This window comes from Onychostruthus taczanowskii, unplaced genomic scaffold (assembly GCF_017590055.1).
Source record: "Onychostruthus taczanowskii isolate IOZ18803 unplaced genomic scaffold, ASM1759005v1 scaffold119, whole genome shotgun sequence".
Lineage (NCBI taxonomy): Eukaryota > Metazoa > Chordata > Aves > Passeriformes > Passeridae > Onychostruthus > Onychostruthus taczanowskii.
This window is the reverse complement of record NW_024498340.1, coordinates 121,823-140,599: the sequence shown is the minus strand read 5'-3', so window position 1 is coordinate 140,599 and position 18,777 is coordinate 121,823. Positions and strand designations below refer to the sequence as shown.

The following is an 18,777-nucleotide window of genomic DNA, read 5'->3' as shown; positions in this document are numbered from 1 at the left end:
GTTCTGTCTTTTGCCACTGTCCTGCCTAAGCTCTCCTCCCTGAAGGTGTGCGCTGAGCCCATGGTTGCTGGCAAGCTCAACTTTTCTGGTAATTAGTTGCTTTCATGCCTGAGAAATGGTGTCTGCGTAAGCAAGGCGGGTGGCTGCAGTGCTAGGCTGGCACTTGGATCTCTGAGACGTTTCCTGAACCTCGTGGTGACATCAGCTCGAGGCCTGCTGATGCTGTAAAATGGAATCTCTCATGGAAAATTCCTCTTTAGCAAGCGGCTGCCAGAGACTGCCAGAGTACTGGAAGAGAGACAAGTCCAGCCAGACCCATTCTGAATTCTGAGTCTGACAAAACCTTGGGATGTTGCAAAGCATACGCCTCTGTGTTTTCGTGTGGGGATAAGTTTCTCCAGTGAAATACGTTCAATGTTTGCAGTCAAGACAAATTCTTTTTCTTGCATTGTTTTTTTTTTTTTTTTTTTCTTCCCCCAGTGGGAGGGGATTTGTTAGCAAACAGTTTGTTGCTAATACCAACAGTCAGAAGATTTTGCAAGAGTGTGGGGCTGGTTAGGTGTGCTTTTCAAACTATGACTTTAAAAAGCCTTGGTTTAATGCCACTATATATTTTTTTAACTTTATTAAATACAGTGCATTTCACTAACCTTTTATACTTCATGTTTTAGCCCAAAACAAACTAGTTGCCAAGTAAAACAATTGCCTTACCTAACAGATCCAAGAACATGTATAAGTTAATTAAAATAAAAATAAAGACATTTATTTTGTAAAAGGTCTTCTGTAGTCAAACAGGTCTTACAAGTAAATCAAAGTTCTTTCTCTACTGTGTTGCAGGCCAATTACGTGCCCATTCTGTTACTCCCACAAAAAAAATAGTTGTAAAAATTTATAACTACCACAAATGATTTGGAAGTCATTACTACTGTCAAGTACCACAGCTGCTCTAGAGTGTCTCTGTACAATGGTGTCAGATGTTCAGCTACATTTGGGCAGCATAATACATGCAAAAATTTCCATTTCCTTTCTGTCTCTGTCAATAGCTTTGATGGAGTCATTTAGCACCAGTTTTAAGTTTCCTTTTTTGGGGGGATACCTAGTATTGTCAAATTCACTATGCCAGAGGGGTCATCTTCTGTGTGATTGCTGGTCTAAAGCCAGACTTGTGCTATTGACTGAAATGCTGGGGTTCACCCTTCTTGGCTTGAATCTACACAAACGTGCTTATACAAAAGCACAACTTTGGGTATGTGAAAGCAGCCTGGAAGATGGGAATCGTCTCTGGCTTTCCCAGAGCATGGACAGCAGCAACTGTGCCTTGCCTTTCCTGACTGCACAGGTCATGTAACAGCCTTGTGGCAACTGCAGTTACTGAGAGTGGCTAGGAAAATCTTTGAGTTAAAACAGTGTAAGTGATGGGTAGGCACACAGTGGTATTTTTTAGAAGGCCTCCTTTAAGTTTCTAAAATAATCTCAACATACAGGACCAGACAACTTTCTGGAGACTTCTAGAAAGGCCAGGGATAATCAACCCTGAGAGGAGGGACGTGCACCAAAGCTAAAGGTTTAATGAGCAATTACCCATGAAGTGAGATAGAGAAGTTATGAGGCCATTAAAGACTTGTCTGAGAGCCAGGAGGTCCCAGAGTGTAGGTGAATTACCCTCTGAGCTGGCACATTTTAAGAGTATCAATTAAAAACAGATTAAATTCAAATGTGATCCAGTTCGACTCAGTGTGTGGGTTACCCTGAACCACACAGATTTTCTCAAGTGCTTCTGATAATACTGGTTTTACATAACATGTGGCATTGCCCGCTGTCACTTGAAGATGATGGCTATTACTAAACCACTCCTCTCTCCTCTCCTCTCCTCTCCTCTCCTCTCCTCTCCTCTCCTCATCTCCTCTCCTCTCCTCTCCTCTCCCTTTCATCCTGAAAGTTCAAGATACCCAGTCCAGATACTGGTGCCAGCTTCTTTCAGTACTCTAACCCAGCCCACCACAGCAGCAACTAGAATTACAACCTGAGTCATCTCTCCTTTCTCTTTTCCATTTCAGGATGACAATGGACGCTCTGCAACTAGCAAACACTGCCTTTGCAGTTGATATGTTCAAAAAGCTATGTGAGAAGGACAAAACAGCCAATATTATTTTTTCCCCACTGTGTACCTCAACATCTCTGGCTCTGGCATATAAAGCTACGAAAGGTGATACTGCAGAGCAGATGAAACAGGTAAGCTGTCAGCAACCTGTTCTGTGGCTGCAAAATTCTATGGCTGTTGTAGGTTTCTTATTAACTCTCGTTAAGTTCTCCTGGATGTCTGGTTTCCTTGTAAGATAGACTTCAAATCATCCATCCAAATTTCTTGAATAGTTCCACACTCCATGGCCATGCACAACAAAAGGGTGAAACTCTGTCTTAAAGACAAATCTTCTCAGGCATGTGTAAGGTGGAAGTGAACATAGCAGGGTCCTTACAGATGCATTAAAGCCTTGTCTCTTTTTACTGTAGTCACTGTTCAGATCTAGGTAAATGTTTTTTCATTATTCAAGAATGCTTAAGCTTTATGGAAATTAAAATTATTTTGCCATTGCTGTCAGCCGAAAGTATGTGTAGCAGCCCTGTCACTGACTTTTCCCCTTTCTCCCACAATACTGTAAAGAGGAGATGGATAAAGTAGAAGGGGCACAATTGCATCCATGTTTCTCCTTTCAAGCAGCTCATGATGTTCAAGGGGTTTCCAGCATCATGATCCAGCATGGCAGTCATGATTCAATCAGTTTTTGGAATTCACCCTGTGGTGCAGGGAGTCAGCCCTCCAGCCTTGTCTGCTGCCTCTGCGTAAGCAGAGATTGAGTGGGATCCTTTTAATCCCAATGAGGGTCCCCACGGTTTCTGTAGTTACCTAAAGGTGCATGAAATGCAAATTAAGTATGCATTTGTATGCTGATTATCACCTGGCTCTGAAAGACTCTCAACATATTTGAATGTATTTTCCCTCCTTTGGAAACTCCTCCATGTAGTTTCTCATTCACTGAAAGTACCCCTGAGCACAGCTTTCTGTGCCCCTACTTATGCCACAGATTACAGGGAGTCTTGTGCTGTTCACAGAGCTGCACAGCAATATGTCCATGAAAGTCATAGAATCATAGAATGATTTCTGTGGGAAGGGACCTTAAATCTCCTTGCCACAGGCAGGAACATCTTCCACTAGACCAGGTTGCTCCAGACCCTACCCAACCCGGCACTGAAGACTTTCAGGGATGGATCTTGTAAGCTCTGCACATTTTCCCAAACAGTATTAAAAAAAAAAAAAAAAAAAAAAAAAAGAATTAAAATTGAAATTTAAATGGTACCCTGAAGCTCCCTTACGGTTTCAAAATTCAAGCGTTGTCTTTATGGTAGGAAAGTTAAAAATATTACCCTGCCCTTATTTTGCTTTCACTTGTGTCTGCAATTTGCTTTGAACCATTCCATAATAACAAGTTAACCTGCACCTCCGCAAGTGGAGCTCTGTTACACAAGCACAATTCTGTTTCATATTTCTCTAGTGGTATTTAAAAAGTGCTGACTACAGATGCTAAGGAGAGCTTGGTATGCTTTTAAGTGTAATATCTCCTATTTTCCATGTCTGTTCTAGCTTCTGCCTTTCCCTGAGTTTGTGCTTGGGTTTTAAATACTAGATACAAAAGGAGCCAGATTGGCGGCTGTACTCTGAAACATCGGTCAAGAAACTTGTGCCAAAATTTCTTCCAGGTAGAGAAGCGGCAGTAGCTTTTTCCTCCACCTAGTTCCCAGGCACAGAAGCTTTCTGCACTTGACATGCAAAGAAGTAAAACTGTTGGAGGAAAAGGAAACAAGTTGAGAAAGTTGTTTCTAAGGAGATGGATCTGGAGTTGGCTATGACAGCTGTGCTGCTGCTGTAATGGGAGTTTATTTCCTTCTACTCCCACTGATCAAGGAGAGGGGAGGATATGGAAGGGTGACTAAGGCAGAGCAGCAATTTTGTCTGTGAAAATGTGATGTGTTCTGGGAGAAAGGACAGTAGTGATGTACAAAAGGAAAAGAAGGTCACGAGTGCCTGCTGTGCTTCATAAGGCAATTTGAGGCAGGTGAGAAGGGTGGACAGGCTTCCTTTAATGAAACAGTCACCATCAAAGAGCCTGTAATAAGTAGGCATTAAAAGTTGAATTCATATTTATAGGGTTATTTTCAAACAAAGGCATCATTATCCCAACATTTCCTAGAACTGGACTTGTCGTTCCCAGGAGTTGGGAGGTAGCCATGTGTGGGTCAGCAGCCCTACCCATGGTTATTGTCTGTCTACAAAACCAAACACAGTTATCTTTATCTGATCAGTTTTTGCTGAAATGTCATGTGATGTCATGTGTTAGTCACAGCAGTCAGAAAACTTGATGATCTGTCAAGCATTTTTAAAGGTATAGCCCAGTTCTAGAAAGGAGATTATCCAGGATGCTCATGTATCTGTCTTAAAAGCTTCAGGATTTTGGGTGGGAATGTAAGTTTGACAAAAACATTATGACTCCATGCTATGGAGTTTTACTTGACTAAGTGCATCAGCAGCATGAACAGCTCCGTTGGTTTCTTTGGATTGCTCATAGGAAAGAAATGCATTTGGTGGAAGTTCTTGTAGGATCTGGTTTTTAGATTTATGTGAGCATGTCAAATACATAAATGATTTTTGAGTAACAACAGTGAGAGGCTGTTTAGCTTAAATACAAAAAGCAACAGCTCTGGTCACAAACTAACATTTTTTGCTTAGCTGTTAGAAATGTTTAGACAATAATAATAAAAAAGATGCTTAGTGTTTTATCATTTTCATTTAACAGGTGCTCCATTTACAAGATGTCAAAGATGTTTCTTTTGGGTTTCAAACAATAACTTCAGATGTTTCCAAACTCAGCTCTTTCTTTGCACTGAAAATGGTTAAAAGGCTCTTTGTAGACAAATCTCTCAATCCTACCACAGTAAGTACAGCAGGAAAACCCTGGTGTTATGAACTACTTGGCCATCATGTGGATGGATTATGTCAGACTGCAGTGTTATTTAAAATTAATTTTTGTACTTTTCGTTGTTGGTTGACTGGACTCAAATGATAAACAGCATAATATTGTCTCCTGCCATAAAGGTTTGTAGGAGGATAGGTGAGTCTGCTGCTTGACCCCAAGCTGTGCAACTCTTACAACACTTTTAAGTCTTTCGTTAATATGCTTTAGGTCAGTAGCAAGTTTGGTTTTGAATGCAACATAACTTCTATGCCACATCAAAGTCTTTGCATTGTAAGTATGAGTGAAAATGACTATAAAAAAAATTGGTGGTGCAAGTGTATGTCCAGTTCACACACCCAAGTAATTACTGCATAAGCTTCAGTTTTCCTAATCTGCCTGAAAAGGCAGAAGCCTGACTATTGAAGCAACACAAGTGAAGAAGGTGGTGTTTGGCCTTTTAACTTATGAGCTTTGTGAAAAACTGACAAGAATGCTGTGTGTGTCAGGTTTTTTCCCCCAAAAGTTGTCTCTGAGTAGAATCCCAAGCAAGGACAGCATCAGCCTAAAAGAGATGTTTCAGAAAACTCAACATGCTGCAGTGATGCTGTGCTCAGATCACCTGCAGTTCAGCCTCTGCTACAGCAAGGCCAGGACCCAGAGCAGTAAGTGTCTTCCCTGGTGAGGACAGACATGATGGGAGCAGACTGTGGCCTCTGTCTCAGTCTTGCTCAGGCCTGGACTGAGGGTTGTTCTACCCTGTAAACTCTGGCAACATGGTCACTCCTCCAATATCAAAGTTACTTTGCTGATGTAGCACCACTGGTCTGAAGATGACCTTGGGAGTGCTGTGCTGGATGCAGGTGTATGTCCTTCTTGCCTCCTGCAGTTATTTAATACCTTTCCTCAAATAATAATAAACTCCTCAACTACTCAATGGCACTTAACCAAGAATGACTGGTTACTTGTATCTTTCAGGACTTTGTCAATTCCACAAAGAGACCTTTTCCATCTGAACTGGAATTAGTGGAGTTCAAAGAAAAAACTGAGGAAACCCGAGAAAAGATCAACAAATCCCTTTCAGAGCTGACTGATGGTGGGTACATCTTAACCTTAGGAATGCTGTTTGCCTCTTTGGAGAAAGATCTTTATCCTTGTGGCACCTCTTTAGGAGTAAATACATAGGGAAAGAACACTAGGCCTACTATTTGGATTCATGAGGATTAGCAGCACTGACTTCACTGCTGCAGCACTTATGAAGGTGGAAATGTGAGACTGACCTTGCATTAGCCTTGGGGAAAGCTGCTCACATTTGACTGCAGCAGGATGGGCTGGGAGAATGGCAGTTCCTGGCTGTGGAGCATCACAACGCATAAAACCAAAACATCGAACCCTCTAATTCCTTTAAAATCTTCATTGTAATGGGAAGCACTTGTTGGACTCTGAGTTTCAGGCTGTTAATTAATATCTCAGCTGCTTTTGCCAGCAAGGATGCCACAAGCAGATGTGGGTCTCTCCTTTGCCACCTTGTGGAAGTCCTGGCAGAGGTGGCCCTGGGGTTGGTGGCCACCTGTGGCCCTCGTGTGGTGCAAATATAGAAACACCATGCATGACACCTCGCCTTCCCAGGCTGGCACAGGGGCCACAGGGAAGCACCTGGCCCTGCCTGTGCAGCCCCAAGACAGGACTTGCCTTCCCAGTGCTCTGAATTCAGGGTCATTTATGGCGGTGGTTGAACAGGTCTAAAACAGAGAGTGGGTTGTGACATCTACATCCTCTTTTGAAGTCTGTAGCAGTATTTGGATATTAACTGTAATCAAAGCAGCATGTTTTTGTTTTCCTGGTCATTTTATTCTTGTGTATCAGTCTAGAAAAGAGTAGCTGCTAATTTGAAGCTTCCCTTCAAGTCTTGCTCTCCAAATGACAAAGTGTTTTTCACTTAAACCTGTTGAATTTCACTGACAACTCAGCACCTTCTTTAAGGTACTGAAAAAAAGCAGGAGATGTAGTTTTGATTACATGCGATATAAACCAACAAAACATATCATTTAGAAGACCTGCCTTGATCCCAAACCCCACATGAAAAATTAAGCTGCAGATTTAAGTAAGTGCTCCTTTTTGTAATTTTCCATTAGAAAGAAAATCTTTTGTCTGTGAGATGCAGGACACGAGTGTGTTTAGTTCAGTGAAATGCTACCATATTCACTTAAAGCAATTGATATACTGCTAATGTATTGTTGTAATAACAACCACCTTAAATCTGTTCACAGGAAAAATGGAGAACGTTTTGAATGAGGATAGTGTGAGTGACCAGACTCAGATCCTTCTAGTTAATGCAGCTTATTTTGTCACAAACTGGATGAAGAAGTTCCCAGAGGCAGAGATCAAAGAATGTCCTTTTAAAGTCAACAAGGTACGTTCTGGGGGGGAAAAAAAAATAAAAGGTACTGTTTTCTCTCATGAAAATGCAAACTTTGAGCTAAGGAAATCCCAATAAGAGAAACTGAGAAATATGTATTACTGTGGCATTCTTAGATTCTGTCTAATCTTACCCAGTGTTGCAAGGGTCCCAGACTGTCCTGGGAGTACAACATGAGCTGAGTACAAGTGTTCAGAAGCAGCCATTGTCTGCAAGGAGATACAAATTCTCATGGACAGCTTTTTCCAAGAGATTGGAAGGTTGCAGGTACCAGAGGCTGCATCAAACACCAGCAGAGGTGAAGCACATTGCATTTCTTGAGCTGGTGAAATGTGTACAGTTGTGTCACCTCTTTGACTACATCCTCTAGGTGCCTGGCCCGTGTTTTCCTCTTCAGAGATGTCATCTCATCAGTCTCCCTCTTTCCAGTCAGGCTCAGGACTGCAGCTCCCTGCATGCCACTCCTGCTGAGCCATGAGGTCCATGTGGGAGCAGCACCTGTGGCTGGTGCATTCAGGAGTCTGTGACCAGTGGTGAATATTGTAATCAGAAAACTTACAGCCAAGATATAAAGCTGCACAACATTTGTGAGATAAAGGGATTATATTCCAAATATACACAGACATACATATAGAGATGCAAAATCAAAGTCGAAGTTTCAGGTTCACTGAAAATATTCATAAATTACCTCATCAGCCAATAGTTCCGGCTAAAAAAGTTTTTAAAATCACACAATCAACACTAAAATTTTTAAGTAAAACATCTCACGATTTTTTTCTCCCCTAAAGTAACATTTTTCTACTGAATTTGAATTTTGAACATTTTCATGTGGACACAACAGTTTTAAAGTCTTTCCTATGAAATAAGATGTTTTGTTTTGTTCTGTTTAATTTAATTCAAAAGCAAAGACTTAGAGATTTAGGTAAGCCTGAAATTTCTTCTGATTCTGTTTCAACTCCTGAACCAAAATATCAATTATTGGAATGAACAGCTTGACCTTCACTGTTAAACTGTGCTTAGTGCTTAACACTTGCTAGCACTACAATGCCCTGTAGACAGTGTAGTAGTTGGTAGTACTCAGTGAAAAGGCATGAAGGGCCACCAGTATTAGATAAATTGCTCCTTTAAGGTACATCCCCCATATATTGCTATTGTATTAAGTAGAATTCTGTTCCACTTTTCTTTGGAAAGCTGCCTACTGTAAAAAAGCCAACTCTCGCTGCTTTCATTACCTGTGAAAGCCAACAAATCCTCTGGTGGTAACTCAATGTATCGCTTCCATGCAAGCTTACAAACTTTCCTCTGTCACCATCTTATCTGTGAATTAAAACAAATGATAGATTGTTTCCTCTATGTTTTGCAGACTGAGACTAAGCCAGTGCAAATGATGAATCTGGAAGCTACTTTTTGCCTGGGTTATGTAAAAGATTTAAATGTTGCCATCCTTGAGCTCCCATGCCTTAACAAACATATAAGCATGCTCATTCTCCTGCCCAAAGAGATTGAAGACGAGACCACTGGCTTGGAGAAGGTGAGAGAAAAATATAGAACTGCCATGATACTTCCCCTGGAAACAGCCCATATAATGCCATATGTTTATGGAAGGTTTTTGTTATTTAGAAGCAATGCATAAGGAAACAAAAAGTAACTTTCCTGTGAATTTACCATCTCATTCTCATTCTCTGTTCCTCCTCTCATATTTGTGGCATCATTGTTTTCACTGTGTCCAGCGAGAGGTTGTACATTAGGCTTTGCTCTAGATAGGGAATGCACAGAAAACAGTGTAAAGTGCAGAAGGTGCCCTTATTTCTGGTATCCTTATTTTTTTCAATTGACATGTGTCCATGATTTATTTTACTCAGGTCTTACACTTCTCCAAGTTTTGATTTTGAGCAGAGATGCCTGCAAATGAGCCACTTTTTATTACCAATTGCACATAAATGTGAAAATTAATACGGCATTTCTTAAAGATCAACAATTTCATATGTCATTTCTCTATGAAAATTTTACGACATATTTTCACCCCTATTCAAAGTTTATTAAGAACTAAGTAATTACTAATATTAATTAATAGTAAAGTTATTTAAGGATTAGAAGACTGATGATCACTTAAGTCTCCTTTGCAATTTGCTGCAACTAACCACAGATTTTAAAGGCAGGAAGAGTCTTTGCAGTAAGATGCTTTTATATGTTGGAGTAAATTACAGAACACACCTATCATAAAATGCAAGTGAGGCCTTTCGTGATACCAATTTGTTGTGGCCCCACATTCTGCCTCCTCCCTTTCCAGTTTAAAAAAAAAAATGCTTGAACAGCTGCATGTTTGATTGAGATCAGGCTCTGGATTTGGATTTTGTGTCCCAAATACCAGCAATTTCATTACTCTGTAGGGTCAGGAATAAAGACTTTTGGATCTCTGCCAGCTGGCCAGGTGTAACCTGGTTAGGGACTGTCTTCCTCAGGTTCCTTCATATGGCTGTTGAGGTGATTGCTTATCATAAGCTTGCCAGAGCATGCACATGCAGAATTGCTCCAGAGGCCTGTCCTATGAATTAAATCATACTTGAATCAATATAACTGAGAGTATGTTAAGCCTGAATGCTATGGCTGTGAATTTAAAAACAAAAATTACCTTTGGACTTTATTTTTTGGAGGTTTGATAGGAGTGAGAAGTTCAGGGATGGTCTTTTTTTTCCTCCTTTCACTTTCCTCAGACTGCTCACTAATTTCCTTTGTTCGTTTATGTTTTCAGCTGGAAAAGGCACTGACCCCTGAGACATTATTACAGTGGACGAATCCCAGCATGATGGCCAACACCAAAGTGAATGTATTTCTTCCAAAGTTTAGTGTGGAAGGTGACTATGACCTGAAGCCACTTCTGGAAAGCCTGGGAATGACAAATATCTTCAACGAAAGCGCATCAGATTTCTCTGAGATGTGTGAGACAAAAGGTGTGGTTGTGTCAAGGGTCATCCATAAAGTCTCCTTGGAAGTAAATGAACAAGGTGGCGACTCCCGAGAGGTACCTGGATATCGGATTCTGCAACACAAAGATGAATTTAAAGCTGACCATCCATTTATCTTTTTGTTTAGACACAACAAAACTCGCAACGTGATCCTTTCAGGCCGATTCTGTTCTCCTTAAGCGGGGCATGTTCGTTACAAAAAAAGCACAATTACATTTGTGGTGGTGCACAGTCCTGTAAAGCTTTTCTTCCCGACTATCACCTTTGAAAGGAAATCTAAGAGGTTCACATATTGGCTGAGTAATACAATGTACTCTACATATGCAGCAGAAGTAGTTTCTCTCCTTTTGTTTCCTCCCCTTTAGCGGAATAATTTCCACTGTGAAGAACACACCATATTTTATTGAGAAGTATCCCAGCTTCAGCAACAAGAACATTTTGTTCCTCTGTGACACTTTTTTCCCCTAATGAAGTGAGAGCCTGTTTTAAGATAGCTGAGGAGCTGGAAAGGGCTCCAGGAGGAAGAGCTGCATTCCTGCACCCTAGTGAAACCTCTCTCCCTCGCCACTCGCACTCTCTGGATTCCTAATGCCTAAAAGGGGAAATGTGGACATGTGGTACGATAGCTCTCCCTCAGTACCTGGCCACACTCTGGTGGTCCAGGGTGCCCTACCAGACCCTGCCAGCATCCACTGAAGAAGTGGACAAGTTCTGCAGCATAGCTACAACAGCTCAGGCTGGCATCAGGATTTGCATCTGTGAAACAGCAGCCACACCAAGGCCTATGGACACCAGAGGCAAAAATCATGGGGACACTCTGTGTCCCCAGAAAACTTTACAGCATGAAGTTCCCATACTGGGGAGGTTGAACTCTGCTGTGTGACCTTTTTTGACTCATTCCCTTCAGACATGGAAGATGGGACAAGAGGAATCTTGTTGTATGTATCTTAAGGAAAAGAACATTATGCAAATCAAGGATAGAACACACTTGGATTAATACTGGAAGTGCCACACTTCTCATGCACAGATTATCTGCCATTTCTAGCTCTGGATTCAGCATTAAGGAAACTCCTTACAGTTACTCAATGTCTAAGGCATGAGAAAGAAATAAGGACTTCAACTTGACTGAAATTAACATTGTAATTACTAGTCTTCAAATTCCACAAGAGATTATGGTAATCAGATTTCATTTCTATCTAAAGACTGCCTGCTGCATATGTTCAGTACTCATTTACCTAAATACTGTTCAGAATAAAGCACTATAAAACCTGTGTCAAATGTACAATACCTCTAGTGCCAGTGTGTGTGTTCATTGACAGTGTCAGTGTTCACGTCTGACTTCCAGTAAATTACAGGAACAGAAATAAGCAGATTCACTTAGGCCACAAAATCAAAATAACAAAAAAAGCAGCTAAGTGAAAGTCTGCATTGCCCTTCTGAGCCACATGATGATAGTTCCCAGTCAGGACTATCTTAGGTGGTCAGGATACATGCAGAATTCAATTATGTAGCCTCAAAAGATGGAAGCATTCTACTTGAGAAATCCTCTTGGTGCCTCAGGTCTGAAAGAAACTGGAAAGAGATCTCTAAATGAGAACACACAACGACAACAAATGTGCATACTTTCAACATCAGAGCATTGCTTATTTTGAATTTAGAGACGGGAGTTCTGTTTTGATTCTTGAACTTAACAACCCAAGAGAAGCCTTTAGTCACAATAATTCAGTAGTTCCCTCAGAGGACCTTTAATGGCTTCTAATGCATTTTAGTGCCAGAGGGTTAATTGGGGTCTTTGGCCTGTATCTTTGAGGGTACTGAGGAGACTAACTTGGATCAAAAACAATGAGAGGTGTAGACACTGCAGATCTCTGGGGGTCTTTGCTGGTATGCATCAGATGTTTTGACACAAGGATAGTGGTCAGAAAAATGAAAAATACAACAATGGGTCCGTCCTATCTGAGAAGGACTTAGCTGCAAAGATCTTTACTGGCTCAACTTCAGTGATACCTGAAAGACTGGTAATGATTGATACACCCCTTCATTGTCTGGTCTGCTCTGGAGGCTGGGATCAGATGTATCCAGGGCTGTTGTCACTGTGGCTTCTACTGGTTCTCCTGTAGGAGCTGGATCAGGACATGGGGTTGGTGACTAAGCAGCTGCACAGGCAGCTCATGCATAGAGAAGAGGGACTGTGCAGTTTGTGCTTGGGCACTGATACTTTGTCACGTCGTTCCAGTTTTCCAGCTACAGCTTACTGCTACAGCTCTGCTGGTCTGCTAGACTGATGAAAACCTCTGGCAGATTGTCCCAACCCTCTTTTCCTTCCTGGATGAGATTTCCTAAAGGAGAAAAGCTCAGACATTGCTTTCTCATTTCCAGTTCAGTAGCCAGTCTTCATTTAGTAAAAGCCGTAGTCCATTTAAATGCTGATCAGAGCATTTGGCATATCCCCACAAATTTATGACAGCATTCTTCTCCTTGTGATAGCTTGGCCAGGAAGGGTTATCCCATGAAAGCAGAGAGAAACACTGCTTCAGGGTGTGCCCATCTTTCTCCACCTCCTGACTAATTCCAAGGTATCCCAGCCTGTGCAAGGCAAGCAGATGTTAGAGATACAAAGCTGTCTTGGCCCACATAAAGCAAACCCACTTATTAGTTATTTATGAAGAGGGTGGCTTGCTCATGAAAACCTCAGGGTCATTTTTCACTTCTGCCTCTTCTCTCTGCCAGTCCCAGTGTGAAGCTTTTCCACCTTGCAGCATGTGAGGGATAAGTATCCGTGAGGCTCCTGCTGCTGGGAGAAACCGTGTTACAGTCTACTATTTTCATTCTACCCTTTGTTGGCCTCTGGGCCTTGGGCAAGAAATTGCCTGGGAGGACATGGGAAAATGCGTGTGGGAGTTTGTGTGCAGGAGCTCTTACGTGCTGGAAGGTGTTGGTCACAACGGAGAGAGTGAGCATAGCTGAGGGCTTGCTCACATTGACAGGGTGCTCCACCTCACCTTTCAACAGGGCATTACTATCCAGTGATGGATGATGCCCCTGGAAAACAGCAAGCTGTGGCTGGCTTTGGCAGGTGGTTGCAAGCTGCAGGGCTGTGTGCCTGCTCACCTCATCGCTTGCCCACCTGCACAGTCACTGCCTGGTCCTGGCTCCCAGCATTTGGTTGAGAAGGGACACGTCTCAATGTCTTGTGGTAGCAAAAGTTGTTTGTGGAGAAATTCTGAGCCTTGAAAAATGCAACTTAGCGCAAATTGGCCCCACTGGAAAAGCAGTACATTTTTGTGAATATGCTGTCCTAAGGGTCTAGAAAACAGAATTTGCACCTATGTGGACATTTCCTGAGGCAAAGCAGTTAAGCAGACGCCAGGGAAGATCTGAGGGAATATATGACAGAGCAAGCAAAATAAATCAGTGGAGGAATGATGTCAATATAGAAGGAAGGGAGAAAACACAGAAATTGGAAGAAGGAAAATCTTGCAAGATACTCAAAATATTTAGGTTGTCACTGAAAAGACGCATGGACTAGAAAAGCATCAGAAGATACATGGTAAGGCAATGTTCATAAATAAATAAATACATTTAAAAATAAAGAAAGAAAGAACTGAGAAAGAAGACTAGAGAGCACTACAGGAACATGCAGGAAGAAAAAACAAAAACAAGAAAGTGAATGGCAAATGGAAGCAAAAAAGCAAGGAAAAACCAGAGGTAATGAGAATGGTTATTTCATCCTTGTGTCTTCCATTGCTTATGGATTCCTATTTTCAGATGGGTACTGGAGAACTGGAGCTTGGCCAGCTGGGCTGAGACCTTGGCAGAGGAGTGGGGAACAGCAAAGCTGGACACTGCTGTGCCTAAAGAAGAGGATGGTCCAGCTTCTGCACTGGAAGGAAAGCATGGGTAGGGCAAGATGGTGCTTAGGTGCCTTGTTCCTCTTTCCTGCTTACCGTGTTTGATCCCATAAGTACCCTATGAATCCAAAGCCAGTTTTGTGCTTTGTAGGAAGAAAGAAGAGGTGAGAGAGAAAAGACATAACATTTTTGGTGTTGCAAAGCCACATACAACCCTGGTTTAGCTCTGATCTGTAAGTCCAGCTGCCATAACCCAGTGCTGCAGCTGAGTTCAGTGGTACTGATTAGAGATCAAACACTGTGCTATTGCAGCTCCATGCTTCCCATCTCTTTACTTCCTTCTCACTTTATGCTGGAGACCTAACCTCAGTGATCAACCACTCCTGGCCTTCTTTTATTCTTAACTCCAGTGATTTAAGATTTAAAAGAATACCCCCTGGCTGGGGATTCCTGTTACAGTTCAAGGAAATATTTCTTCCCTTCTCTAATTAATCTCCTTCCATGCATATAAAGCCAGCTCCTTACCTGAGAGGGAGAGATGGCTGTAGGCAACATAAAGCTCATGCATTTCCCATTCATTTCCTTTATCTCTGCAAGCAAGCTCAGCTCCAATCAATCTTGGCATGAACCCTGCACACACCTTTGTCCAGGCCAGACCCCATCAAAATTTGAAAGGGACTAAGCACAGCAGTGCAGTCAAGGGTCTTCTTAGGGTTAATGACCAGTCTTCCAGCTGAGAGTGGCTTGACATTGCAATCAGGAGATGTTGCCAGCAGATATTGCCTGCCAGACTTGTTGGGCAGCTTGAGAGAAATGCTAATAGCGTATTGCTAGATATAGGTTTCTCATTCTTCTTTCTCATAGTAATGGCATTTGCATTGAGCAGCAAGATGCTGCTATCAGCAATTATTGGTTAGAGGCTGAACTTTCCCACAGGAGAGTGGGAGATTTCTTAAATACAGTATTCACAGGAACGTGCTCCAGAACTCAGCTGTTGTCTTCTTCATTTAACCTCTTCAGGCAAGAAGGTAAAAATTCTATGTTGTTTTGTTATTTTCTTCTTTTTTTTTTTTTTTCAAAATAACTATGATTTTTTTTTCCTTTTTTTTTTTCCCTTTGTTTTTGCCCTGATCCAAAATACTCTACAGGCTGGTAAAGTAAACATAATTTTTACATATTGGGCAGAAAGAGAGATACCTTTACATGCTGCAGGCAGCAAACCACACTGCTAAAATACAGGTGGCTAAAATTCAGAGCTCACACAAAGGGAGCTGGTCTTCAGTGGGACATGTATGAAGATTTTAGGGACACATCTAAGGATTCTTGCCTAAATTTCACAGGCTTCTGAATCTGAATTTTCCCCAAAACCTCTCTGTCCACCCAGTAAAGTCTAATTGCCACAAGACTGATGAGTTCAGTGGGTTGTATGAGAAAGTAGATGCTTTTCTGCCTGTCTCTCCAGAAGGGCTGAAGTATTCCAGGCATTTTCAGAGCACCTCTACTCACTCTGGTAGAAACAGGCTTCATATAAAGTGATGGTGCTGGTGACCTGGGCAACATGACCCACTGCCTGAGAAATGCAGTTACTTTTCCTTCTTTACTCACATTTCCATGGCACAAGAAAAAGCCTTGAAATGTTCTCTGGAAGAGAGAGAGGGCAGGCAATCCTTTGGCTGGATTCTAAGGCATTTCCCCTTTACACTGATCCCCAGTACCAGGGAAGTTGTTTATGTTCTTAAACAATGACGCTATAAAAGAGAAAGGGTGGAGTGGCATTCAGATTTTGTTTTGTTAGTGGGGGTGCTAGTCTTTGCTATTAAAATATGAGCTCCTCGGTTTGGCAATGCTGTTTAGAAGCTTGCAGAGAAGCCTGTGCAGGCTGCACACAGGCACAGCAAATAACTTGCCACCTTACAGCCTGTAACAGGCCAATGCACATCCATGCCTGTTTATGCAGAAATAACTGGCTTAGAAAGAGGTACAGAAGATACCAGAGAGGCTGATGCAAACTAATAAAAGCAGTAAAGAAAAAGCTTTCTGACATAAAAGTAGCCTACTGAGAGGCTAGGTTGTTTGGAAAATGAAGTTGGCACCATTTCGCTTGAAAAGGTGCTTTGTACTGAAATGTGTTGGTTTTTAATTTAAAGCATGTGTTGTGCTACTTAGGGATGATCAGAATTGCTGCGTTATAGGAAATTTAATTTTTCTTATGTGCTGTTTGTCCATTTCATTCCAAATCAGCACAGAAACACGTGGAAACTTATTTTTTGTTTGGTAATGAAAAATAAGAAAGTCACTTCTACCAATTTTCATGTGAGGGGACAGCACTATCTGTCATGTTGTCTTTTCCTAGGATAGACCAAGTAATTTCTGCCAATTTTATTTCCCTCTGTGCATGAGAAATGAATGCATATTAAGGCACCTTAATGGGATGCAGATTGAATAAGTCAAACATGCAATGGGAATTATCATGTGGCATCAGGCAAAACAGGTTCCTTCTTACTTAACTTGTATGAAATACAGAATTACCTTAACAGCAAGGCTACAGGTCTCTTACCTTCTCCACCCAATTTACTGCCTCCTTCTGTTGGCTGAATAATATAATCTAACACAACCATTAATTGTGACAGCTTTCAGCACAGGTTTCTTTATTCTTTGATAGTTTTTGTTTTGATTTCATCTAACCTTAGCCAAAAACAAACTATAAAGAGAGACCGGATCATGAATAGTTATAGAAAAGGAGTGTTCATCATTTCACACAGCCATGGAGGAAGTTTGTCATTTTTATGAGGTCTGTGGTATGCAGTGCTTTCTTCTAAAGGAAGCGATTTTCCTGGGTAGCTTCTTGCTCACATACTGCAGTGCCAGTAATTTCATTTGACAGACTATGTTAAAAGTTGCTGAACCATCATGCAAAGGATCTCCTGTCATCAGCGGCTCTGCACTACCAATAACGCTCAGCACAGGTGCTTTGGCTAGTGCAGATCAGCATCTAGGAACTTTCTGGAACACTCTTTTTGATCCTGTATCATCCCTCCTTACACTCCAAGATTATTTAAAAGTGACATTACCATTTGCTGTCCACCATGTAGATGTTCTCCAAACGCTGTGATCCTTGCAGCAGCTCCAAAAGTCTGATTGAATTATTGCTCAGGTTACACAGAAGGTTTTGCGGTGTGGAACCATTCATACACTTGCTCCCACCCCATTTTAGATTAAGGAAGTTCACTAAATCCTTTCATTGTGAAGTAAGAAAGTTCCTTCACTAGCCTATACTTGCCCTCTCTTCCTCTGGATTTCTAGGGCAGCTCTCTAAGCAGTTCCTGCTCACAAAACCATGGAGTTGGCCCTAGTGTTTGCACCTGGATGTCTCCCTGGTGGCAGCCTGCTGCTTTTGCTGAAGGAGTGGCCACATCAGTGTGCCAGACACTCACTTGAAAACCTGTTCCCAGATCCTGGGCTCTCCCTCCATTCTTGGCACTCAGCCTTTCCCTGCAGGGTGGGGTGGAGCTGCCTTCTTCCTACTGAGTAAGATTATTAACTCTTTTTTTTCCTCCTTGACTCGGTCTGAAGGTGGGGCACACCTACAAAGTGCCTCATGCCCTACATTCACTGTGTCCGAAATCACAGCTCCATTTCAGATCTTTCAAGAGATCTGGAACTATAGCACTACAAACATCAGCCCTGAAAAGGCACTGTTTTGTTTTCAGAAGGTTGTGGATAGTAGGATATGAAGGTGGAAAACAAGATAAATTGTTTTGTGCAATGTCTTGTTGTAAGATTACTGCATTATTAAAAGAAAAATTAAAACCATATTACATAAAAATACACTAATAGTAGAGCTAAAACAGCTGTGTACAGAATAAATGAGATAAAACTCATCCTTAATTTGTCTGTGCAAAGAACCCTTTGGTATTTCTCATCTGTTTTGTCCGTTTGCATTAGGTCTTTATATGAAGTACTTCTGGACTCCAGAGCAAAGCAAAAGTCTCAGTATGGAACATCTATGAGCTTTTCTTTCAGCATCACAGGTTCTTTTCCACAGAGCATCACTCAGAAACAGTATGAAGCATTAATTGTTGCTTAAGTTGTAAGTCAAATGGAAAGGAATGTCTGCATTTGCCACACATTGTACCTTCATATATTCAGAAACTTTACTTTTTCATCTCTTCCAAGCCTCTGCAGCAGTTTGTTTTAGGCTCACTCTGTTTTCCTGTGGGCTGAGTTCATTCCCACTGTCTGGCACTTGCTGCAGGTGAGGAAGGTTTCACACACAAATGTCGTACCTTGGCTGAGCCATATCAGCTCCCAATGCCCTGGTAACTTCTGGCGCCTGAGACCCAGCTTTCCATGCAAAGTCATGCTTGGCTTGTGGCTGAGCTGGAGAGAGCATGCATGCTGCATCTTGAGAACAGTGCAATGCATTTTGAGCAGCTCTTTGCATAAAGAGAACTCTGTGAAGGTCAGAGTCTCTGTGAGGGGAGGGAGCTGTGGCTGTGGTTGAACTGGGGCCTCAGTGGGAGGCTGACAGGAGA

General features: G+C 41.8%; 1 protein-coding gene across 1 annotated transcript; it reads left to right on the top strand.

Moving 5' to 3' along the window:
- The first annotated feature begins 2,058 nt into the window (after window positions 1-2,058).
- SERPINB5 (serpin family B member 5) lies at window positions 2,059-10,570 on the top strand. Its single transcript, XM_041427783.1, has 6 exons — window positions 2,059-2,232; window positions 4,851-4,988; window positions 5,985-6,102; window positions 7,277-7,419; window positions 8,789-8,956; window positions 10,178-10,570. The coding sequence occupies exons 1-6, from the start codon at window positions 2,059-2,061 to the stop codon at window positions 10,568-10,570; spliced, it is 1,134 nt and encodes a 377-aa protein (XP_041283717.1).
- Window positions 10,571-18,777: the final 8,207 nt, after the last annotated feature.

What these genes read in the sequence shown, in the direction of transcription:
- SERPINB5 (XM_041427783.1), top strand. Translation starts at nt 2,059, where the DNA reads ATGACAATGGACGCTCTGCAACTAGCAAACACTGCCTTTGCAGTTGAT. An exon ending in CCTTTCAGAGCTGACTGATG is followed by an intron (nt 6,103 to 7,276) that starts GTGGGTACATCT and finishes ATCTGTTCACAG; the next exon opens with GAAAAATGGAGAACGTTTTG. An exon ending in GTCCTTTTAAAGTCAACAAG is followed by an intron (nt 7,420 to 8,788) that starts GTACGTTCTGGG and finishes TATGTTTTGCAG; the next exon opens with ACTGAGACTAAGCCAGTGCA.